This window comes from Rousettus aegyptiacus, unplaced genomic scaffold, assembly GCF_014176215.1.
Source record: "Rousettus aegyptiacus isolate mRouAeg1 unplaced genomic scaffold, mRouAeg1.p scaffold_m13_p_1, whole genome shotgun sequence".
NCBI lineage: Eukaryota > Metazoa > Chordata > Mammalia > Chiroptera > Pteropodidae > Rousettus > Rousettus aegyptiacus.
Window position 1 is genome coordinate 100592464 of NW_023416284.1, and position 25314 is coordinate 100617777.

Here is a 25314-nt window from a genome sequence, read left to right on the forward strand (position 1 = left end):
CCTCTGCTTTCTCTTTATTGCTCCACAAGTGCAGGAAGTTTTGTCTGGTTCTTGCCATTCTCAGCAAGTGACCAGTACCTGTTACTTATTTTATCAACAAATCCCCAGGGCCTTTCATTAAGACAAGTCATTGTTAAGGAAGTGACAGCAGAGAGGATCTGCTTTGCCATAATGACTTTCACAGGACAGTTCTGGATCTTGGTGGCCAGGAAGGCCTTTGTAGGTACCCAGAACAGGATGGCATAGAGAGGCTGACCAAGTGCTTGTGACGATGAGGATGGTTCTGACGTGGATGCTGGGTGGCCTTTCTGTTCAGTGTGAGGAGTCAGACTGGTGATGGAGTATCCATACCGGGTTGCTAGGAGGGGAAAGTCTGTTCTTTTTTAAGCAATAGAATCTTCTGGAACTTCCTTTCCTCTGTGATATACTTTTTAATGAGCAATCATAGCCAGGACAGCCCACATTTTCACATTCACCTAGTATGGCTGTGTCTCTGCGCCCACTTCTGCCTTCGCCAGCCCACGTCTCCTTGTGTCCATGCAGGACCCAGCTCAGGGTGGCTCTCTTCAGCTCAGCTACTTGACCTCCAGCCTCTAGTCCTCTGCTTCAGCCTCTGGGGAGGTTCTGCTGGCTCCTTCAGGGCTCCCAGCACTGTCTGCTGTCTCTTTAGTATATGAGTCCCTAGACTAGAGCTGGTTGAGCGCATATGCTCGGGCAGTACTGAGGGCGGCTTCCACATCGGCAGTGCTTCCGGTGCCCTGGGCCACCATTCGAGACCCCCAGGCCTTTCCCCCCATGTGGCTGCACACGGCCAGTGCCCATGCCTCTGCTGTGAAGGCTGGCGTGGCGCTCTGGGAACAGAAATAGAAGAGGAAGCAATGCAGAGCAACGCTCCCTGCCACCATCCACTCAATGTACCCTCAAGAGTGGAGTCATGGTGATTTGGCCCTCCCCAGCCGGGTACACAGTTGTGGGGAATTGGGTAGAGATAGGTGAGGATTGGGTTGGGAATGTGTACAGAAGCTGAGAAATGTCTGCTACTTGTTTACAAGGGATGCGCAGCCTGGAGGGGAGTGGGAATGTCATGGTGTGTCTCTGGTGGGGGTAGTGGTAGTCAGACAGGGAGATGGCCCTATTTCTGTCTTGAGGTGTCCTCATAGATTCCCTCTAACCAGCCTTGGCTCCCTTGTCTGGGAGGAATAAAAGGCATGGAATCAGAGGGCTGGACCAGAAGATGGGTGGGGTGGGGGGCTGCTCTCCCACTTCCCTCACCTGGGCCACCTGACAGGCACAGAGCACACGTCCCAAGGGCTGGGGGCTGAGTAGAAGCACAGATGTACTGGGTGCCTGCTCACATAGCTGCCGGACCACCTTCACCAGCACCTGGGCAAGGCAGGGCAGGTAATGAACCCATAGCCCCAAGTCCCAGCTACATCCCTATAAGGACTTGCCCCTTCCTAGACCCTGGGGCCACCCCTAACCCCAGTACTCACTGAGAGGGACTCAGTGGAAACTGTGTCCACAATCAGGGGCCCTGCTGAGTGCCGCTGCAGCAGCTCCTGGGTTTTCTGTGCAGCCTGTGGGGCAGGAAGGATAGCACAGGGTCAGGCTGGAAGGCAATTGGCCCCCACTTCTGAGGCTCAGTCTGGAAATCTCCCCCGCCCCCTGCCCTGTTACTTTCAAGCAAAGGTCTTCAGCATGGAGCAGAGGGTCCAAGAGTTCTGCCTAGAATGGCCTCCTTCTGTTGAGTCCCACCTGTGTCTTTCTTCTCCTCCCTCATCTTTTCCCTTTCATCTTAGCTCTAGGACCTTACAAATCATTTGCTGAAGATGAAAGGACTAAGACTGGAGCACAGATGGACAAAAGGGGGCAGGAAGAAAGAGTATGTACAGTCAAGGAGTAAATAGGCTGAACTGAGTAATCAAGTCAGTAAGGTTCCTGGAGGGAGAGACTGAGGATAACTTAGGAGTTGGGGAGACACAGTTTGGCAGAGAGTAGTAGGGGCCTGGTGATGGTACCTAGCTGGTATGAGAGGGAGAAGCTGCCGCCCACCCCCATGCCAGGCCTTGAGACTTCTCGGTGTACATACTAGTGTCTCTGACCCTTGTTGGGTGTGCCTGGTATCTGCCCCATGGGTGCAGCCAAACCCCCTCCTACCTGCCGCATTTCCAGCTTCCGGATAGCAGTGTTGGCACGCCGTTGCAGCACCTTCAGTGTGGCCTGCAGCTCCTGCCGCTGCCACTGGGGCATCACAGCAGTGTCTACAGCCTATGGCAGGAAGCGGCATGTCATCCTTTCCCCCACCTGACCAGTAGTCTCTGAGGCAGGGACCAGGAGGGCCAGAGGAGAGACCATATCCACCTCATCCCACCCTGCAGACAAACAACAAACTGGGCCAGCTGGAGACCAAAAGGATGCTGGGGAGAGACTGGAAGGGTCCGGGGAGGCATGGGGAGGCGGGCACAGCTCCACGGTGGGGTGGTCCTTACATCAGTGAGTTGTCCCACGTCCTTGGATAGCCGCTGTGCCTCCACCACATCCCGGCTGCCCCGACTCAGCCGCTCTGCAGCTGCTTCCACCTCCTGGGCCAGACTCTCACCTACCTCTCGGGCCTGCAGGGAGGGAATAAGATGGTCAGGGCTGCTCAGCTTACTTTTGGGGCTCTTGACCCATTGCTGCTCAGAGCCAAATTAGAAGTATTTAATAATCAGGACCAATCAAGGCCCCGAATAGTCATAACAGATGCCAGCAGTTGGTATGGCCACATCAGTGCTCACGTACGAACACTGGCTCTGCTGCTAGGCATCCCTAGCCTGAGTGTCAGCTGTGCCCCCCGACCCCCATCCACGCTCAGCAGCTTCCTAGGACCTGCTTGCTGGTGTGCTGACCTGCTGGGCCTGCTCCCCCGTGATGGCCAGCAGGCGGGTGGTGCCCTTGGTGAGTTGGCGTTCCCCAATGATGACCAGGTCCCCTATAGACCCTGTGTGTAGCAGGTGCCTGTGTGTAGAGGGAGGTAGGAGGAAGTTAGGGGGGATTATGAGGGAGAAAAGAGTAGCCTGACTCCAAACCAAGGGCTGGTGGCTCCAAAGACCAAGGAAAGGTGAAGATCCAGGCCAGGGCAGGCAAAAGAGGGTGACTCACGTCCCACAGCACAACTCCACAGAAGTATGCAGTGCAGCCTGGGAGGCTGGGTCCAGGGCATGGGCCACGGGCACCCCCACTGACACCACCCGCACCGGGTCTGGGTATACCTGTGGGTGAGAGGAGACAGGTCTGTTAATTGGCCTGTGGGGGAAAAGGCAATCTCCACCAAGGGGTCTCCCTCAACTAACCTCATCCAAAGAACGCAGGCCAGGGACATGGGCAGTGTGTGCCAGGGCTACCTCCTCCATGTACACGGCCTCATCCTGCCCCACGGCCTTCTGCACGGTGTTCTCCACTGCCCGGAGCTGTTCTGGGGTCAATGGGGCCTGTTGGGGTGGCGGTGGGGAAATGGACTGATTGACAGGTAGTTAGCCCTATGCTTGCAACTGATGCATTAAGAAACAGTCACTGTTCACTGAACTACCTGGGGTTCTAGAATAGTGGCTAGCACATAAAAGGTATTCAATAAACATCCAGAGAGCAGGCAATTCTTTTCCTTAGAAGGCTACCTAGGAGTTGGACTTATTAGAAGCTGCAGGTCTTTTCTTCGGCACTAAAAGTTGATGGAAAAACAGAAAATGGAGGTTCTATACTCAGGGAGCTTACAACAAGGGGCAGCCCAATGAAAAAGAAATACCCGATGCGGGAGATACAAGACCAAGGAGTAGTCAGGTGGAATGGGATTTAGTCAGTCAGCACTTCCTGGAGGAAATATTTGAGCCAGAAATGCAAGGAGAGGAAGGAAACAGGGTGGCAGAGAAGGTGAAGGGCAGCTTAGTTTAAAGAAGAATGGCTTGGGTGACAGCAAGAACAAAGAAGCTGGGTGGATGGAGGTGTATGGACTCCAGAAGCTGATCCCTTGCTGGTATGGGAGGAGCCCAATGGGAAGATATCGGCCAAGTTCCCATAGTAACTAAGTGACAGGGAACCCAGGACCTTGAGTTGGCCTGACTCCCTCACCACCAGACTCTCTTCCTTGAAGCCTGCTGCTTCACTTGAAGCCTGTCTTTCTATGCCCTGCTTACCTGGGTGGCCACATCAAAGCGCAGCCGCTCGGGATTGAGATGGGAGCCTCGCTGTTCTGTGCCCGGGCCCAGGGCCTGCCGCAGTGCCCAGTTTAGCAGGTGGGTGGCTGTGTGCTTCTCCATGCAGCCTAGACGCCAGGCCTGAAACACTTATGTCACCCAGAGTCCTGGGTGAGGGTGAGGGGTGGGGAGAGGAAAGGGGCTGCAGGATATGAAGAATAGGCAGGGGTGGGGTCCTTACCTTATCCACATGCAGCTGCACCCGGTCCCCCACTTTCAGGCAATCAGGGGCCACCATCTCATGTAGGATGAAGCCTCCGCAGACCTGGGCCCGGGCCACTGGGAACAGCACATCCTGGGGAAGGGCAGGGGCCACGGTGCTGGAGTGACTGCCTGTAGCCTTTCCCTCTCCTTGGTCTGCCCCCTGCAGACATTAGCCTCTGTGCATGCCAGGGGGCTCACCTGCTGCCCCACCCGCACCAGGTAGCCTCGGTCTGAAGCCTGACCCCCCTGTTCAGCGTAGAAGTTGGTTTTGTCTAAGAGGAGGCCACAGCGTTGACCTTCCCCCACGGAAGCCACAGCTGTTCCGTCCTCTGTATACAGCTGGAGCACCTGAGCCTCGCAGGCGCCGAACTCTGCCAGGGAAAAGAGTGGTTATCAGTGCTAGGCTGGGTTTTGGGATGTGCATGTGGGTCTATGCCTTACTTGAAGCCAACAGGCACCTGGTTGGGGGGCAAATCCAACTGAGGGCAGCAGTGACCCCTGGTGGTTACCCCCCACCCCGCCCCAGGGAATGCATAGGGCTGGCAGCAACCATCTGGGCTGTCCTTCTCAATCATGGTCAGGTAAGCCTATGGTCACCTGCTCTGTCCAGTCTCTCACCATAACCCCCGCTTGGTAGCAGGTGGTAGTTGTACTTGGGGCTGTCATCAGTTGGGGGCACCCCTCGGTGCTGCAGCTCCCCCAGCGTATGGATGCTGAGCTGTAGTCCCTGCTCCTGAACTGGCTCAGCCTGCTGGGCCCGGTGCTGCAGGATGGGCATATGTGTGTGTAAGGAAGGAGTGCAAGGCGAGTGAAAGGGGACTTGAGCCTCTGCAGAGCCCCGTTCCTGTCACACAGCTCTATGGACCCTGCAGCACCCATGGAATAAGCTCTCAGGGCTTGGCTGGCTGCTAGAGACCCTGGGCTGGCTGGGGAACCACCCATCATGCAGGGTCTCAGCATCAGGCCTCCCTCATCCACCTTTGCCCCTGGAGGCCCTTCTAAGATGCTGTGCTGGCCTCTCTCCTTCCACTCCTCTGTTTAGCACACTGCACACCAGCACTCCTCTCTGGGCTGTGGGTGGGACCTGAGGTGAAGCGACGGATCCTACCTACCTCAGCCTTCTGTTTCCCTCAATAGCTGCAGCTCCTCTCCCAGGAACTCAGGGCTGGGGAAGGGGCTGACTGTCCCAACAGAACCCTGGTAGGGGTGCCCAACCTGTACCTGGGCCTCTTCCTGGGCCAGCCGTGCCAGCCCAGCAGAATCCAGCCGCACCCCTTTCTCCTCCAGCATCAGCTCTATCAGGTCCAGGGGAAGCCCCAGGTCCCCAGACATTGACAAGGACCAGGCTACTTCAGCTTTGTGGAAGGAAGACAAGGGGTGTTGAGTGGGGAGGGGCAGGATAGAGGGAGAAGTAAGGGTCACAGCTTTTCTAACCATACAGAAGCCACAAGGTGGCAAGCACAAGTGCCCCCTCCCGATACCACTAGGCCCAAGATAGGGGTTACCTTCAGGCTTCGTGCTCCAAGGACAGAGCTGGGGTAACCCAGGGAACTACTGTGGCACCCGTCATTTCAGAGGAGGAGGGAAGCTCATTCCAAGCTTGAAGCTAGCCTTGGAAAGCAGACGAAGGTGGCGGGATGGGGAGGAAATGGGGAGAGGCAGGGTGGCATTCTCACCACAGAGTGGTCTGGGTGTTAGGAAGAGTACAGGGAGAGGGACGTGAGTGGGAGGGGGTGGATGTGAAGCACAAGCCTGGCTAAGAGCTCCCTCCTTGGACTGCACTGGTTCATCCAGGTGAGGTCCCCATACTTTGGCGAGGCACCTTACTTACCAGGGAACAGATCAGAAGGTCCTAGGCGCCTCAAGGTCCGATCGATGATCCGCCGGCCCCGTTGCAGGGAGGCCAGAAAGGCTGCTTCATCCTCTGACACCAGGTTGGCTATCTGAACCAGGGGCAAGCCAGGACTGGAGGGAGAGCCTCCTTCCATCACTTTCTTGTCAGCCATTCCCTCCCCCATCTGAATCCAGTACCTGGGCTGAGTTCTTCTGCAGTTCTGGATAAGTGTCTCCCTAGAGAGGTGAAGAGGGCTGAAGAGGTGTGAAAGGCAACCAGCTGACTCTCCACCTCCCCACCCTGGGCCTTCTTGAGGACACCTGCCATGGAGGCTCAGATGGGCTAATGGACAGGGGGAGGGACCAAAATGCAGACTGTGGGGTAGAGTCATAGGCAGAAGGGGGTCCCAAGGTCAAAGGCTCAGCAGCCTAGGCAAGTAGGCCTCTCGAAAACTCCATGTTTTTTATAAACAGTTCCAGCTTTCTTAGTCTGCTGACAGGAATGACATTTAGGGTGTCTAGATGGCAGGCTCCCCGAGCACCCAGGGAGGCCTAGAGGAATGAGCTCTGCCCTTACCAGTATCTCTACCACTACAGGTACCAGGCTGCCTAGGAAGCCAAGTGGTGCCCGCAACACCTCTGTAGAGAACCGCACGGCTCGACGGAGGATCCGACGAAGAACCAGCCTAGAGGGGTTCAGAGCCCAGATATGAACCCTCAGGCAGCCCCTGGTCAGCAGTACGCAGAGTGGGGAGAACAAGGTCCACAGCGTGTGCTCCCACCCCAAAACCCTTTCCCTACTCCCGCTCCTCCTGCCATCTCAACCTAAACCCACCTCTCCATCTGTGCCCTCCTCTCCCCTGCAAGCCCCAGCTGCCTCTGGCCCTGTCTGTAGTCCTTCCAGACTCACGGGGCACCTGACATTCCAGGAGAGACGCCGTCGGCAATGCAGACACTGAGTGTGCGAATGTGATCGGCCACTACTCGGTATGCCATGTCTGTGCGGCCCTCATCTGCCGCCCCTACCCGACCCAAGTAAGGGGGTGCCCCACAACCCTGGAAAGCAAGAGAGAAGAAGACATGGTTGCTAGCTCTGAATGACCTGGCCAAGGTGGGATGCCCTTAATCATCCCTAGGACATCTTCCCTCATCCCTAAAGTTGACCACATCTGGAATGGCCAGGCTGGAAAAGCTTCGAAGATGAATGGGAGCCAGAATCTGCCCTCACAGGGCCCACAATCACACTAAAAATGATGATAATTGTGATCATTTACTGAATTTCTACTATTAGAACTGGGAGGGTGCTTGGATGACATGACATCTAATCCCCAAAACATCCTATTCTGAGAGGTATTACTATTCTCGCTTTAAGAGGAAACCAAGGCTCAGAGGAGCTAAGTGCCACAAGGCCACATAACTCATATGGAGCAGATCTGAGATTTGTACCAGACCTATCTGACTCCAGGCATTCTCCGTTACCCACACCCGCCTCTACAGGCTTTATGGGGGGCAGGATAGGAGGGTGTAAGCTGTGTGTACATGTTCATGCTCCAGAGCAGAGTGTTTGATTCACCTAGCCCAGACCTGTATCTTCCCTAAGCTGCCCCTCTCAATAAACAGTCCTGCCATTTATTGCATTGCTCAGGTCCAACACGTAGCCAGCCTTGACTTTCTTTCCCCTCCCCAACCAAACCATCAGTGGGGCCTTTGCTTCTACCCCTATGAGAACTCTCAAATCAATCTACTTCTCTCCACTTCCACTATTACCAGCCTAAGTCATGCCCTATTGTCTCTTCCCAATTGGTTTCTCAGCATCTACTCATCTCCCTCCAGCCCACCCTTCACATAGCAACAGGAATGGCCTTTCAGAGGTGTCAATCAGATCATGCCCCTCCCCACTTAGGGCCCTGCTCACAAGTTAGAATGAAAGCCTCACTTGGGACTTTAAGATCCCACAAGATTGGACTCCAGCCTTCCTCTCTGTGGTAGACTGCCAAAATGGCCACAATCCTTCCCTTTTTTGTGTGCATGCCACTTTGCCATGTGACTTTATAGTTGGTTTCCATCAAGGGATAGAATCTATTTCACCACCCTTTGAATTCAGGCAGCCTGTGACTTGCTTTGGCCAACAGAATGTGGAGGAAATGACGCTGTTCTGAGCCTAAGCCTCAAGAGGTCTTGTGTGCTTCTGCTCTCATTCTTGGAACCTTGTCGAGCTGTGATGTGAACGAACCAAAGCTAGCCTGCTTGATGATGACAGACACATGGCCTGGTCACCAGCATTGCCCCAAACTGACAGCCAGCCAACTCTCAGAAGAAGAGCTGCCAAGCAGCTGACCACAGACGTATGAATGAGTTCATACTGGATGAAAAGAATAACCCAGCTTATACTACATTGCTAGCCCACAGACTCATATGCTAAATAAATGATTGTTGTTTTAAGCTACAAAGTGTTAGATGGCTTCTTACACACCAAAAGCCAACTGACACATTCTCTAACTACATCCCATATGATTTCACTTTAGCTGGCTGGCCACCTTTTTGTTCCTTTCCTACTTTTAGGGCCGTAGTAACTGCTGTCCCCTCTGTCTGAAATGAGTTTCCTGTGGCTAATTCTTCCTCTCTCAGGTTTCAGCTCATAAATCATCTCATTGGCGAGCCTTCCCCAAACACTGTGTCTAAGATTCCTCTGTACCCCTGCCCTGCTGCTCTAGTTACTATCACCCATGTTTATTGCCTGTTCACAATATGTAAGCTACCACCATGTTCTTTAACATATTTACTTATTATCTCTTAGGCTAGAATGTAGTCTGCATGATCTCTTTTATGTTTACTACTGTATCTCCTGTACCAAGCACAAAGAACTTAATATAAAGCAGGTGCTCAACACGTATATTTTGAATAAATGAGGGAAGGAAGGAGTTAGGAGCAATATTAGGTAACAAATCTGAATCCTAGCCTCATGTTTGACACCCTCATATCCTTGGCTGGTCACTGTCTCCACATGTGGGAATACTTTGAGTTCTCAACAAAGATGGAAAGCAATAGCAGTGGCACTGGTGATGAGCAGGCCAGAGAGGCTTCTGGAAGGGACGAGGTAGGCTCACCTGTTGTATGGCGTTGAGCAGCGGGGAGAAAAGGTCAGTGTCATAGGTGGAATGTCTGCCTTGCAGCACAGCTACCAGCCTTTCCAGGCCCATTCCTGTGTCCACGTGCCGCTGGGGCAGGGGCTGCAGGCTTCCGTCTGCCTCTCTGGCCAGGGAAGGTATGCAAGGTGAGGCCTCGCATAGGATTACAAGTGTGAGGCAGATGCTCAAGTCGGGTAGAGGAATGAGGTGGGGTCCAAGGGGCCTAACAGTGGGAGGAACCAGAGGGCAGTATAATCCCCCACCCCTCTCCCAGATGCAGACAATGATGGCCTTGGATCCTGTCCTTTCTCATAAAGGATGATCTCCACCCTCAGCCCCACTGGGGCCCTTGCCTGGACCCAAACATCCCCTTTCTGGGACAGAATTCTTTGCCTTTAGAAACAGACATGTCAAGGCTAGAAGAAAATATTAGAGATCATCGAGTTCAACTCTATCATTCGGTAAGACAGCAGAGACCAGAGAGCAGCAGTGACTAGTTTAAACTGTCATAGGCAAAGACTAAGATTAAATCAGTTATTATCTGAAAAGTGTTTAGAAATGTGTCTGGCACATAATAAATGCCATTTAAGTGTTTGTTTTTATAAGAAATGGATCAAAGTCTCCTGACTGCCACCTTTTTCACTTCCAGCCAGGGATTTTTTCCTCACCCCATTACCTGTTGTACTGCATGAAGACCAGATTCCAAAGTTCCACCAGCTGGGGGGTCCCCACCCCATCAGCCAGGTCATAGTGGATCTCAGTACAGGGCCCACAAGGGCCAGTATCCCCCATCTCCCAGAAGTTCTCTTGTGGTCCAAAGGAAAGCACGTGGCTAGCAGGTACCCTGGAAAGAAAGCCAGGCAGGTGGTGGGGAGACAGACAAACCCAGAAGTCGGGACCCTTTCTGCCATGAAAACCACTCCATCAAGTTCAGCAAGAGAAGGAACAGGGCTACCCCCACAGTCTCCTGGGATGTGCTGATACTCTGAGGACTGGTACTAGTCGTCTCTATTTTCCAGGCTTCCTGTTCTCCAGAGGTGGAGATTATGGAGGGCGGACTTACCCTAAGCTGAGCCAGATGTCCCTGCTCTCCAGGTCTGGGTTCAGCTTCATGTTAGGGTCACCACCAAAGTAGGAGATCCATAGCTTGTCCTTAGGGATCCCATAGACCTGAGTCAGCAGTTCCCAGGCCATGCTGCAAGCCTCCTCCTGTAACAGAAACCCACACGAGAGGAATAAAATGAGTGAGAAGAAAGCTCCACTGAAATGTCAATGAAGCCACATGAGTCTGGTTCTCGGATTAAGACAAAACAATTCCCACTGCTCACCTTGTTTCTAGAACAAGTCAAGACCATTTCTGTTGAGATTTTTCCTGCCTAGAAAGCTTCCTCCCTCTTCTAAATCCTCCCTTCCTTCAAGTCCCACCTTATGCATGAAATCCTCTAATCACCCTAGCCTGAGATGATTTTTAACTCCTCCATTTTAGTATTACTGTCTATTTATTCATATAATATTGACCAGCCATTAGGCAGGAGGCACAGTCCTAGCCCTCAAGGAGCTTACAATCCAATTAGGGAAATGAGACACATTCATATTATACATGTTCATCTTGCACTTTGCCTCTGTGTTTGGTACGAGGCCTTGCCAAGCAGACTCTAGGAGTGGAAACAGGACTAACCTTAACTCCTTTCTTGGTTGACGGATGACCTTTTCCTAACTCCAGGGATTCCTGGAGACTCACCTTAAAGTATTCGCCCCCAAAGGCCCAATTGCCAAGCATCTCAAAGAAGGTATGATGGGAAAGGTCTCGGCCCACATCCTCTAGGTCATTGTGGCGTCCTCCAGCCCTCACACATTTCTGGCTGTTGGCCACACGTCGGAAGCCTGCCATCTCACTTCGTGGATCCACAGTGCCCAGGAATATTGGCTTGAACTGGAAACATATGAAGAAGGGGGCGGGGGATACCCTAGTTCCCCACTAGAAGGGAAACGTGGGGAATGAGGACAGAGATGGCTGTTCTGACTGAAGGCTGACTGTACCCCTGAGAATGCAGTGTGGTCTTGGCTAGGTTGGCAACTTCGGAACTTAGGAGCACCCATCTCTGGTGTGTCTGGGACAAGCAAGGGGTAAATAAGTCACGAGACAGAGACCCTCTGCTGGTAACAGTAAAACAGGCAAGGTAAAAGGAATGTGTTTGTGGCTGGAAACAGGGCACTGAATGGCTGCATCCTCCATCTCAGCGTTTTCAACCATACCCAATAACTTCAGGGTACAAAACTGAGACCACAGGGTACTGGGCACGCCTAACAATGTCAGCATTAATATGGATCTTGAACGGTCTCTAACCGATTGCCCCTCCATATCCCACCCATTTTACAAATGGAGACAATGAAGTCAAGGAAGGTAACTGGTGCTCAAAGTCAAAGGCTTAGAGACCATAGTCTAGCATACACAGTCTAGCACCTATTCAACAACGCATTTATTTGCTGAATGAGTTACGTTTATTTAAAGAATGAATAAACGAAGCCAGACTTCCCACACCAGTCTGCCCCGAGGGGACTCCACACCCGCCATTCCTGGTCATAAATCTCAATCCCAACCCAGAAATTCCCAGGTCATCTCCCCCAAACCCTAATTTGCGCGTTCAATCACGTAGCCAACCACGGACTGCCCTCTTTCCCCAAAAGCTATGAGCTCCGCCCCTTGCTTCTGTTGCCCAATCCCGTAGCGCCTTTCTCTCTGGAAGAATCACGCACTCCGCCCCACCTGATTCATGCCCGCGTTGACGAAAAGTAAAGTGGGGTCGCCGCGGGGCCGCACGGAAGCAGACGGCACCAGTCGGTGGTGATGGCGGTCCCGAAAGAAGCTCAGGAAGGCGTCACGCACGGCCGCCGCCTGGGCTGGACAGGGCTCGGATGAGAATCGCCGAGGGATGGGCCCCCTCCACGAGGACGACCTTCCAATGGCCTGCCGCAGTCTCCCGGCTGCTGCTACCACCGACGCCGGCATCTTTACTTGGGGCCGAGACCTCACGGGGTCAAAGGCCACCGCGGGAATAGAGGTGACGTGAAGGAAGCCGGGCGTTTCCTACAGCGGTTCCTGGTGGCTGGAGGACTCAAGACAGCCTCTACCGCCCAGGTGGAAGTGATCATGAAGGGGACGCCTGCAGGCGTGACGTGGCACAGCGGCCTTGCACATTGAAGGCCCTTAATTCATTCGGCATTAACCAAGTATTCATTGAGAGACTACTATGTGTCAGCCATAGTTCTAGGCACTTAAGGTGTGTTAGTAACCAAATTAGCAAGATTCCCTGCCTCCAGAAATCTATATTGTAACAGTAAATATTATGTTCATTAATTTTGCAAGGTTACAAATGGAGTTATAGTGAACAGGTTTGTGTGTGTGTGTGTGTTTTCTGGCTGAGGGAAGAAGGCAAAGAGTGCCAATGGAAGTAATAGCAGCATTCGTTCAAGAAGCAGTCAACAAATTTATTGAATACCTGCTGTGTTCCAGGCACTGTGCTAGGCACTTGCCAGTTCTCTGTGCTGGTGGCATTGGAAATGGCCATTTGGTTCTGAAGGGACCGAAGCAGACCTTTTAGAGCAGAAGTCTAGCAGAGACTCAGAAGCTGGACAGCATCTGCTCCATTATTAATTGCTTAATAACATTTGGTCTTTTAATTTATTTGCCTGGGGATGAGAGAGAATCCAGGTTGTCAGAGAAGGTGAAGCTGTTGGCCAATAGCTGTAAAGATTTCTCTCTCTCCAAGCCTCTCAATGCCCTAGGGTTTTGTGTGTGTTGCTTTAGGGTAAGAGAGATACCTGTTCCGCCTTCCCACTCTGCCTTTCTCTCCATGGTGACAGCTGTGACCATGAGGCCAACAGAGGCCCTCGAGTATATAGTCAGTGTTCTCACGAGGCTTCTCATAATATCCTCTGCTCTTCGTCTGGGAAATTAAACAAATTGAGAAGAGAATTTGCCAAGGTGAAAGCCCAATAGAGTCAGCAGAGCTGAGGCCATTGTGGTCACTTACAAGGTCTCAGTCATCCAGATGGGTTCTTTTGGCTACCATTCTTTGTGAGTTATGTTATTTAGGGACTTTCAAAACATGATTTCCTTGGGCAATGTGTAGTCTTATTTGGACTTGAGTTTCTATAGTGATTGTGAATTCTTAACTTTTTATTCTGATAGAGACCATAGCATCTATCCCATGATCCTCTGTTTTTCCTCTTGCCCATGTAGATTAAAGGTGCTGTTTTGAAAATATGTTTTGCCTGTTTTGGTTTTTCCAGTGTTTTTGGAACAGGAACCCAAAGCCAGATGGGGATTTCCCTGAGATTGATCATCTTGAGACAAGACTGTGAAATTCTTCCCCAAACTGAGATGGGAGTGTTTTGCTAGAGAAATCTAGCCGGGGCCTCCGCCTAGTACTGGTGTAGACTTTCTTTTTTCCTTCAGATTTTTCCCAGAAAGGTTTTGCATTATAGTAAGAACTTCATGTTTTAGACTTATGTGGATCTGGTATGTAACCATGGTTTTTTTTTTTCTTTTTCAAACAGCTGTATGGAAATAGAATTTCAATTAACCCATTTAAAGTGTACAATTCATTGGCTATTTGTACATTCACAGTTATAATTTTAGAACATTTTCATTGTCCCCTAAAAGAAACTGCATACCCTTTAGCCATTAACCCAATGCCCCAGTCTCCCTCAGCCATAGGCAACCACTAATTTACTTTCTATCTATATATTGCCTGTTCTGAACATGTCACAAAAATGGAACTATACACTACATGGTCCTTTGTGACTGGCTTCTTTCAGGTCACATAATGTTTTCAAGTTTTATCCATGTTGTAACACGTATCATGAATTTTTAGAAATGTGTTTTGAGTTGTTTTTGTCTGAAGAAGCGTTTTTTTCCCCTTTACTAATTTGTTCTTACCATTAAAAAAATGATCATTTTCTTTTCTTTAAATGCGATGTTCCTGGTAAGTCAGTCTCTTCTTTTTACTATTTCCCAGTGAAGCAAAGTGGTTCTTTTAGGACTGGAATGTGTCCATTACGATTTGCCACTGTCATCTGATGAGGAAGTTAAATTTAAGGTCTGCAGTTTCCCAAGATAGATGGATATGGAGAGAAGTCACCAGACTGGAAAGTACTGACCTGGGAACCTCGCTTAGGAGTACTTATCCACTGATTAAGTATTGTAGAAATTTCATTTTGAGGTTTAAAATGCAAGTGGAGTCTGTTTCCTGGGAGCTGTTCAGCTGAGTTTAGGTGCTGCCTTCCCTGGGTCTGGGATTGACCTTATGTTGCTATTTGATATCCTGACAGGTCCAAGGTGCCCATTCTTTGAACTCTCTTTTCACGTTTTTCATGAGAAGCAAAGCTCTAACTCTGGGAATGGAAATTGTCTTTCCTGATTTCCCCATTGGCTTTGAGAACAGGAACCTGAGGTCACTTATGCATTCTGTCCTGAACTGATGGTCAGAGGAGACACTAGGGAATTTTCACCGATACTGAGCATAGAGAACTCAGTTTTGGGAACTTCCTCTTATAAATCATAAAGGCTGTCTTTTAGTGTCTAGGTTAAAGTTCTTAGCATGATGTATTTTTGCCTTATGTGGATTGTGAAAGCAAGCCTGTGAAATGTTAATAAGGATGGTGATCTCTGGGATCTTGTTAAAAATGCAGATACTAGTTCAGCAGGTCTGGGGTGAGTTGGAAATCTTGTGTATCTAGCAGGCTCCTAGGTTGATGCTGTTGCTACTGCTAGCCTACTAGATCATACCTTGAGTCACAAGGGTGTGGTAGGGCATCTGTGGGAGGAGTTGGGATAGACTTTTTGCTGGGGCCAGCCCCCAGGGTTTGACTTTTCTCTTTTCTCCCAGAGCATGTGGGTGGCGCCTGGAGTTGCTGGTGCGTATGCATATGCGTATGTGTATGCGTACTTGCTCCTTTTCTATCCTTCCCCACCTTGGTGGTACGGAGGGTGGCAGTTGCCACCGCCTGTTGCTAAGAGACACGGAGGTAGTGCAGGTAGTGCGAACCTGTGGCAGGGGTTGGGGACAGGGGAGGGGAGCGTCACCCCGGGAATTAAGCAAGGGCATGGACGACGTGGCTCCAGGTGCGGGAGACTTCTGGGATTAGAAATTAAAGGATTAGTAGACCTTAGAGGGTATGCCCTTATGCATTATTAAATGGTTACATTTTAAATGGTTAAATAAATACCTACATAATAGCCTCGAGTTTGCCTCCTGGCCTGCAACATCTAAAATCCGTACTATCTGGCCCTTTGAAAAAAGTTTGCCAACCTCCATATTAGAGGTTAATTTTTTTTTTTTTTTTTTTTTACTAAATCACATAATGAAACAGATGTGGAAAAATCATCCAATCCAAATTTATAGCTCAATTGTTAGAAGGCAAACATCTTTTTTATCCACCAACCAGATAGAAAATAGAACTTTGCAACCACCCCAGGAACCCTGCATGGACTCTGCCCTCACCCCAACTACCTTCCTCCTACAGGTGACCATGCCCCTGACTTTAATAGTAATCACTACTTTGCATGTCTTTATAGTTTTATGACCCAAATATCTGTCATCATAAGAAATGTCCAAACCTGTAGAGAATTTTTAGAAGAGTTTACTTGTGCCAAACTGATGATATATGCTGGGGAGCAAGATCTCAAAAGTTCCAGAGAATAACAGTTTCGCAGCAGCTTTTATCACTTGAAATTAAGGAAGGGACATAATGAAGCTTGGAGAAAGCAAGGCAGGAATTGGATTACAGGATAGTCTTCTCTTTTAGGGTGTATGCATTGAGGAGTATTACTTTTGGCATGTCAAAGGTGTGTTAACCTAGATGCACAAGAACAATGGACAGGGCTGGCTTAAGACCTTTCACTAAAGTTATAAGCCTGGGATATGACTACCCACCATGACTTGCCCAGTTAGGAATTGATGATCTGAGCACCTGGCGAGGTGACTCTTTCCAGAGAACCCCTTTTTTGGGTCCTCATATCCATCATTAGATGTTATAGTTTTCTCTGTCATTTTAAAAAGCTTACTTTATATGTGTTTTAAGTCTTTTAATCTATAGGTTCCCCCTTAATCCCCTTCTTTTCCTTAGAGTACGTCTGTTGCAGAGCCAGGGAGGTTTTACCTGTAGAGTTTCCCAGGTCTACATTTTTGTTGACTGCATATTCAACATTCAACTCACATTCAGCATGTTCCTCTGTCTTCATTTGCTGGAATCTTTCTATAAAGAGGTGCTCCCTTTAATTTATTATTTGTTCCCTAGTGGTATAGTTAATGCAGAAAAAGCAGGACAAATGCTTGACTTTTTCCCCTTTTACTTATCAGTGTTTAAGATAATGAATTTGTTTCCTATCACTACGAAAGCGACTTATTATTTTATTTTTCGATATCATAATGAACTCATGGATTGCAGCATATTTGATTGTTTAAATTCATTGCAATAGGGACTGAAAAGAAGGTTCTATAGAAAGTAACCTCACAAGGTGATCTGATCTTCAATTCCTAAGTGAGGAGGTCATGGTGGGTGGTCACGCCCCAGGCCTACAACTTCTTTAGTGAAAGGTTTTAAGCCAGCTCTGTCCATTCTTCCCTTGTATTAATACACCTTTGACATCCAGAAGCAAGACCCCTTGAAATGGGTATTAATCCTCAAGAAAGCACATAATCTTGTTCCCTCCTTAATTTCAAATGCATAAAAGAAACTGTTATTCTTGGGAGCATTTGAGATCTTGCTCCCTGGCATATGTTGTCAGTTTGTCTCAGATAAACTCTTGTAATAATTCTCTACAGGTTTGGACGTTTCTTATGTTGACAGCCGTATTCTGTGTTAAAACTCAAATTGTGCCGTCTTTGGTCAGTGAAAACCTCTTTTATTTGGCTTTGAGTCCTTTTGACATGATCTTGGTAGTTATTGATTGATTTCTTGTGTTCTGTTTTGACAAGATATTTATGGCTCACTTTGTACGTTTCTTGCTCCAGACTTGGGATTAGCCTTTTTCAAAAGTCCTGGTTACTTTTAGTGGGAAATGATATTTCAAAGCTACAAACTGGGCACTAGGGATGCTCATTGTTACTGGGGTGGTGATTGTTTCTAGGTTTTTATAGAGGACAGAGATAGGGAGAATGTATATTTACAGATAAAATGTTCCATTAGAGTGTTTTAAGCAGGGGAGCGATAATCTGATTTATGCTTTTGAAAGGTCATCCCACTGAGAGAGAATGGATTATGGGGGCAAGAAGGGAAGCAGGAATGCCTATTAGGATGTTGTTGTCCAGAAGAGAGGTAATGTGGCAGTAGAGACAGGAAGTGGTTGGATTCCTGCTGTATGTGGTGATAGAGCTATGTGTGCTCATGGGTGGGATGCAGGGAAAGAGGGAAGAGACTAATGTCTAAGTTTATGATCAGAGTAACTGGGAGGTGGTGGTGCCATTCATTGACATGGGGAATGGGCAGGTCTGTAGAAGGGAATCAAGACTTTCATTTAGATGTATTAAGTCTAAGTTTAGACTTTGAAGTGGAGATATCAGTTGATGTTGGATGTAAAAGTCTGGAGCTCAGAGGCAAGGGCTATAGCTATAGATTTAGGAGTTACTAGTACATCAGTGGCCCTGGATAAGATATGATCGTCTAGTGGAGGAGCAGGATGGAGAAGAGAGGAGGGTCAGGTCCTGGGCCGCATCCTGGGGTACTGGAAGAGGAGGCTCCTGCAGGGGAGCTTGAGAAAGCTGTCGGGGTCAGGCAGAAAACTGGAAAGAGTTTATGAAAAATATATTTTCAAAAAAATAGTAAGATGAGTGCTTCAAGAAGAGAAGATAATGTTTGAGGAGGGAATGGCCAGTTGTATCAAGTACTACTGAGGGTTGAGCAAGAAGAGAGCAGAGACTTGACCAATGGATTGGGTGAGATGGGAATAGTTTCAGAAGGATGGTGGGAAGGTTTCAGAAGGATGGTGGGAAGGAAAGCCCATTCGGAGTGAGTGAGAAGGGGAGGTGAGAAGGCAGAGACAGGAAATGTAAACAGTTTGGAGGGATTCTGCAGGGAAGAGAAGCTAGAAAAAAATAGTAGATGCTGGAAGGAGGCTGTGGGCTCTAGGGAGTATATTTATTTTTAAGAACAGTGTTATTAAGGCTAGTGTGTATGCAGATGAATGTGATCCAGTACAAGTAGCAAACTGATAAAGCAAGAGAATGAGAGGATTATTGCAGGAGCAAAGTTTTAAAGTATTTGAAAAGATTGAAAAATTCGATAGAATATGGAGGATAGGCCATAGCCATGGGCAGGGACACCCCTTCCATTATGAAAGGGAGATTTGGATACAAATGCCAGGTCAGTGGATCTAGGGCTGGAAAGCGAGGGAGTGTTCATCCTCATGCATCTATTTTCTTAGTGAATATGCAGTGAGGTAAAGAGATGAAATTGCTGTCTTGAAAGAGGGAAGATTTACTGAAGTGGGAAAATATAGTAGGATTAGCTGACAGTGTTGGCCACTCTTTTAAGATTTGAGGTCATTAGTTTAAACTGAGACTGGTCACAGTGTGATGTTTGCTAGCCATGCTTAGGGGCTCAGGTGCAAGCACAGAGCAGATGAGTAATGGAGGGTAATTAGGCCTGGGGTTCTGCCATCAGAGTGTGACGGAAGGAGGCGGGCAGGCATCAGTAAGTGTGTTTGCAGGAAAATGGTTAAAGTCCTGAATCTTGTTTAGTATTTGAGTTCTAAACACTATCCATATGGCTCATCTCATCTAATAGCCTTGGTTATCATCATGTCTCAAATCTTAAAACACAAACCTTAAACAAAAGTGATATATATGATATGTGGCTCCTCTCTTCCTCTGTCTTTTGGAAGCTTTGTTACTTTACAGTGGAGAAAAGAGACAAGGGACCATTTGCTTATAACATTTAAAAATTATGTTGAAGGGATAGTCACTAGGTTAACAAGAGAAAAATTTGTCATTAAGCCAGAAGTGAGTGGAAAGCCATCTTTAAAGTGCTGAAAAAATAAACTTGTCAACACAGAATTCCTTATCCAGTGTAAATATCTTTCAAGAATGAAGATAAAATAAATTTTTTAGGTAAAAACTAAGAGAATTTATTGTCAGCAGACAACACCACAAGGAACTTCTTCAGGCTGGAGGGGAATGCTACCAGATAGAAAGTTGAGTCTTAAGGCGAATGAAGAACACTGGAAATGATAACTGTGAATAAATATAAAAGGCTATCCTTTTTCCTCCATTTATTTAAAACACACTTAACTGTTTAAAGCAAAAGAATTTCGCAATCGTACAGTTCTATTTTTTGCTCTTGTCCTTTATATTATGTAATATATATGACTATGTCATAAAGGGTGGGAATGGTAAGAGGAAATGTATAGTTGCGAAGTTGTTATATTTTACATGAAGTAGTATGATATTTACTCTAAGTAGTCTCTGAAAAGTTAAAGATGTGTATTGTAATCCTTAAAGCAGAGGTTCTCAAAGTGTGGTGCAAGGACTTTGGGGGTCCATTTAGGAGGTCTGCAAAGTCCTCCATTTTCCAACTACATATCTATATAAGGTTGGCTTTTCCTTATATATGCCAACCAAAACAGCACAACAGATTGAATGCATTAGATATGAGAACACATCTGTTTTGTAAGCCAGACATTAAAGAGATTGGCAAAAATGTAAATCAGTGCCCCTCTTCTCACTATTTTTTTGAAAATATATTTTTCATAAAAACATGTTTATGCTAACATGTAATGGATTTGTTATTTATTTTAATTAAAAATAAATAGTGAAAAATTTTCAATTTAATTGTATGTGTATCTCTAATAACTTTTTGGAGGTCTTTAGTACTTTTTAGGAGTATAAAGGGGTGCTGAAATTAAAACACTTGAAAATTGCTGTTTTTGAGCAAACATTCAAAAATTATGCAACTGCTTACAATAGCCAAAAGGTGGAAACACCCCAAATGTCCATCAACGGAAGGATGGATAAACAAAATGTGGTATAGACATACAGTGGAATATCACTCAGCCTTAAAATGAAACGAAGTACTGACATATGCTACCATGTGAAAAATCATGATAAGTGAAAGAAGCCAAACACAAAAGGCCACAGGTTGTATACTTTTATTTTATGCAATGTTCAGAATAGGTAAATCCATAAAGATTATGTAGATTGGTGGTTGCTAGGTATCAAAAGAGGGGAGAACAAGGAGTGACTGTTTAATGGGTATGGAGTTTCATTTTGGGAAGACGGAAGTGTTTTTAGAGCTGGTGATTGAACAACATTATGAATGTACTAAATGCCACTTAATTGTTTTAAATGGTTTTATTTAAAAGTGGTTAATTTTATGTTATGTAAATTTTACTTCAATTACAAAATGTGACAAAGTAGTTAAGCCAATAGAGAGGTTAAAATGGAATTATAAAATTTAATTAAAAGAAGGTAGGGGAGGAGTAACAGAGGAACAGTGGGACAAACAAGACCAATAGCAAAATGGTAGACCTAAATCCAACCATATCAAGAATTCTATTATCCCATGACCTAGCAATTACTCTTCTAGATATTTAACCAAAAGAGATGAAAACATATATTTCAAAAATATTTGTACATGGATGTTCATAACAACTTTAATTGTAATAGCCAAAAACTTGAAACTGTCTATGTGTTCCTCAATAGGAAAATGAACAAATTGTAGTATATTTATATGATGAAATAGGAATCAGCAATGTAAAAGAACAAACAAACAAAAAAATGAAACTATTCATATAAACAACATGGATGAATCTCAAAAACATGCTGAGTGAAAGAAGCCTTATGCAGAAGAATACGTCCTTGATGATTGCATTTTTATAAAGTTTTAGAATAGGAAAAAAACTAATCTATGTTCTAGATCCGATTTTTTTAAGATTTGATTGTTTTAAAAAGTGGTTGTCTCTAGAGGGTAGGGGCTTGGATAAACTTACGAAGGACTTGAAGGAACTTTCTGGGTGATGGAAATGTTCTCTCTTCATAGGAGTTGGGTTACACTATTGTATTCATTTGCCAAAACTCAAATCAAAACATTTTATGGCATATAATTTTTCCAATTTTCCTATTGTGGTTAAAAACCACAAAACTTACCATCTTAACCATTTTTATGTGTACAGTTCAGTGGCATTAAGTACATTCATGTTGTGCCACCATCACCACCACCCATTTTTAGAACTCTTTATCTTACAAAATTGAAACTCTATACCTATTAAACAATAACTCCCTATTCATATTCCCTTCAGCCCCTGGCAACCACCATTCTACTTTCTGTCTCTATGACTTTTGACTAAGTATCATATATAAAATTATGCAGCATTTGTCTTTTTGTGATTGGCTTATATCCTTAAGCATAAATCTGCAAGTTTCATTCACATTGTATCATATGTCAGAATTGCCTTCTTTTTTAGGGCTACATAATATTCCATTGTATGTGTATACTACATTTTACTTATCCATTGTTGCTGAGACGGTTAGGAAGAAGAGTCAGAGTCTGGAAATGCATTTACTAACATGGATTAGGGAGAGGACGAATGGCAAGGAATGGCAATGCTAGCATCCCCCACCCCTTCTCCATGGCTTTTTATTTTCTCTCACAAAGCTGGCTTAGTTGTTGTTGTTGTTGTTGTTGTTATTATTATTAGTTACTATCAGGTTAGTAATTACAAACTACAGCAAACTCCCAGATTCAGCCTCAAGGCCACCACCTGTTCTCAGCTATTTTTTCTCTTTTTCTTATCCTTGTCCCTAGAGCAAGAAGTCCCAGAATAGGTCAGGTGTGTGTGTGCCCTCCCTGCAATGTGTCCTTGTGTGTAAGTCCACACCTGCTTCTGATGACCTTGTTTTTCCAAGCACCAGGCATCCTGCCAGGACTGCAGGCATCTCTCACCACATATCCCCCTTTTCTTTTTGCTGAATTTTATTCAGCATCACTGAGAACACAGCAGCCCGATTCTCTCTTAATCTTTGGCTTCTTGAGAATCTCTTCCAGAGTAAACAAAGAAAAACAAGTAACAAATTACTATCCAAGAAGCAATAGATGAGCCCATTAACCTATGAATTTGTGGAATAGGATGTAAGTCTTCAATACCATTTACCATGCTTTGTAGCACTGCGATCCCCTGTAATTCAGGGAGCTGTTTTTGAAAAGTGTCAGCAATATGTGTTTGTAAATCTGTAATTAAACCTGAAGCATTACCATACCCCAAAATATGCCGTCTTACTTTATCCCATTCAAACATACTTTCATTATACTATACAGGAGTTATACAAAAAGAAGTAGTATTCCAATTACATTTAAGTTGCACATGTTTCTGCAAACTAACAATTTGATCTCTTAACAATATAACTGCTTGCTGTAAATTTGCTACTTGACTTTGTAATACAGAGTCAATTTGTCTTTGAGAAGTCCATAACTGTTCAGGATCCCTATGCCAATTTGAACAAATTCAGCAGTCTGTACAGATTGATGCAGAGCCACTCCAGCCACAGCAGCAGCAGTAGTAACAGCGATAATACCCACAACAGCAGCGATTAATATGCCAAGGAATCTTTTAGCTCTTCTTTTAACGTGGTCCATCAGTTGCTGCAATATCATAGTGGCAGGAGAGTCCTGCCAGGGTCGAGACAATTTAACCGGCATCCATACTCCAGTTCTAGCTCTAAGAATATATAAACTTTCATGTGACTTGTTAAAAGGAATAGAAGAGTTAATACAAGTGTAAAAGGAACAGTATTTACACGAAATATAACCTAAAGTTTCATTCTACCCTACTGTACCCTTCGTAATGATATAGGGGAACCGAACACAGGCTCGAGCAAAGTGAGTAACATTCTGATGAAAGGTGATGTGAGAAGAACTCCCAGATTGACTTACGGAACTCTTCCAGACGTGCATGGGAAATAAAGCAGTTCCTAACTTCCCTATGTGATTCTGTAGCCCTTGATGGGGTAATTGGGGAGATGGGGGTGGGGAAACCCTCCATCATGCCAGACGACTGTGTTATTGCAAGTTCTGTCTGATGAAATGCTTACTGAACCGTTCTCTATCTTTCGGTGCCACCTCAAATTTACTTTTCCTCCCTTCACTCGGGCGGAGCCAATCAATGACTCTTCCATAGGAAGTATTAACTAAAACCCAAGCCTGTTCAGCTCGACACTGAGTCCACTGAACCCAATGTTCAAGTGTCTGAACTTTCGGAGTGGCACACCACGGTAAATCTGGTGGAGCAGTGTCATCCACAGGTTCTGTAACATTTTAAAATTCTTCTATACTTAACAAAAGCAAGTGACCTACCCCAGCATTTTGTTTAGAAGTCTGCAAAATTGTCAACCATGCTTGAGCACCCAGCTGTAAACAGTGCCCTCCAGTTCCCATGCAAATTGGCATCCCTTCCGTTCCCACCGTATAGTTCTCAATCACTCTCCTTTCTTCTTCAGGCCTGAGAGGCCCTCTAGTATCATAAGGCCCAGGCATCCAATTAGAATCATAAACATAAACTATCACTGAAGCATCTCCCCATCCCACTGCCTTATTCAAAGGGGGATTGGGTACATACGCCCAATATGAATAATTTCCTGTCTCAGCTTGTACCCCATTTACCTGTGCCATAATCAGGGCTGTTATTGCAAGGAATAGGGAAGTTGAAGTTATCTCCTGACTTGACTCACTGATTACCCGCAGCTGCTCCGCTCCTGGAGCTTGACATTCTTGGCTGGGACCCAAAGCTTCTCTGTTCCTGTAGAGATATAAGTAAACCTCGGCCCCATTTCAGTACCTCGGCAGGCATGCAATCAATCCCCTTTCAGATCCTTGTAGTATACTGGCTGCTGCAGAGCCTCACGGCCTGTTTCACCCAGTGCCGATGAGCTGCTGTGCCACCTTGTTCATCTTGATTTAAAAAATTTAAAGTATATAATGCTCTATTAAGCCTTTGTCTTGGAGTATTCCATATTCTCCCTTTTTATTTTATAAGCATATCCTTCTTTGAAATGTTGCAGGAGACACCCCAAGGGTGTCTTCTGTGAACTCTGGTTTCCCCCCAGCATTTGCCCAGAGAACACAAAACAGACACTCAGACAGAACAATTACTGGGGCGTAGGTGGACCCTGAGAAGTTCGCCACCTCCATCCCAGGCAAGACCAAAGACAATAAACAGAACCTGACAACAGGACACAGGAGGCGGCGTCCCGCGTGGCCTGGCCATGGTCCGGGAAATATGACTGCGTCTAGTCTCTCCACGGACCCCTGGTGACCGGTCAACAGAAACAGGAACAGAAATGTACCTTAAAAAAGCACTGAAATTTGTAATTGAGTCATTACTTTTCTCATCTCCAATACAAAATCATGTTATCTTCACTGTTGACTCCATGTGAAAATGTCCTAAGTTTTAGACTAATTAACCAAAAAAAGAAAAAGGAAATCATTAATAGTTTTTAAATTTCAAGTTAAAGAAAGAACTTTTACCACATAATAATGAGACCTGAGCAATGCAAGTTTGTGACTACAAGAGTGTCTTTCGATAATACAATATTTAAAATTCCTTTTTCACCAGCGGTGTTAGTTCCTGAGGACTATCCAATGCTGTGCGCCCTTCTGAAATAGACATCAAGTTAGTTAAAGCACATGTGGGGATTCCGAGGGAAGGACGGAGCCAATTAATATCGCCCAAGAATTTTTAAAAATCATTAAGAGTATTGAGAGCATCTCGTCTACTTTCTATCTTTTGAGGAGTAATTTTCTGTTGCAAAATTTTATATCCTAAATATTGATAAGGAACAGAATCTTGTATTTTCTCAGGAGCTATCTCAAGCGTATACTTTTCCAGCACAGTTTTTCCAAATGAAAACATATTTTCTAATATTTCT

General features: G+C 46.4%; 2 protein-coding genes and 1 pseudogene across 3 annotated transcripts; all 3 read right to left on the reverse strand.

Moving 5' to 3' along the window:
• Positions 1 to 29: 29 nt before the first annotated feature.
• Positions 30 to 12432, reverse strand: AARS2 (alanyl-tRNA synthetase 2, mitochondrial). Of its 2 annotated transcripts, XM_016128680.2 has the most exons (22): positions 12162 to 12432; positions 11136 to 11327; positions 10458 to 10603; positions 10071 to 10238; positions 9374 to 9518; positions 7177 to 7322; positions 6844 to 6952; positions 6465 to 6503; positions 6265 to 6376; positions 5655 to 5788; positions 5052 to 5196; positions 4632 to 4804; positions 4411 to 4524; positions 4170 to 4310; positions 3333 to 3470; positions 3142 to 3251; positions 2889 to 2997; positions 2490 to 2612; positions 2158 to 2268; positions 1494 to 1577; positions 1273 to 1383; positions 30 to 851 (listed from the first exon to the last, which is right to left on the reverse strand). In XM_016128680.2, exons 1-22 carry the CDS (start codon positions 12402 to 12404, stop codon positions 687 to 689), a joined length of 2958 nt encoding a protein of 985 aa, XP_015984166.2. In that variant the 5' UTR covers positions 12405 to 12432; the 3' UTR covers positions 30 to 686. The 2 variants fall into 2 exon arrangements, with proteins under 2 accessions (XP_015984166.2, XP_036074337.1); XM_036218444.1 differs by lacking the exon at positions 1273 to 1383.
• Positions 12433 to 22279: 9847 nt separating this feature from the next.
• LOC118601507 (endogenous retrovirus group K member 18 Env polyprotein-like) lies at positions 22280 to 23189 on the reverse strand. Its single transcript, XM_036218450.1, is given in 3 exon segments — positions 22280 to 22438; positions 22440 to 22885; positions 22888 to 23189. Coding segments are annotated over 3 exon segments (720 nt in total). The 5' UTR covers positions 23090 to 23189; the 3' UTR covers positions 22280 to 22366.
• A 234-nt stretch (positions 23190 to 23423) lies between these two features.
• Positions 23424 to 24236, reverse strand: LOC118601491 (annotated as a pseudogene).
• Positions 24237 to 25314: the final 1078 nt, after the last annotated feature.

Coding starts and splice junctions, on each gene's coding strand:
- AARS2 (XM_016128680.2), bottom strand. CDS start 12,404: ATGCCGGCGTCGGTGGTAGCAGCAGCCGGGAGACTGCGGCAGGCCATT. Junction 5,789..6,264: donor ACCTTCTGATCTGTTCCCTG/GTAAGTAAGGTG, acceptor CCTTCCACAAAG/CTGAAGTAGCCTGGTCCTTG. Junction 852..1,272: donor GTGCCTGTCAGGTGGCCCAG/GTGAGGGAAGTG, acceptor TTCTGTTCCCAG/AGCGCCACGCCAGCCTTCAC.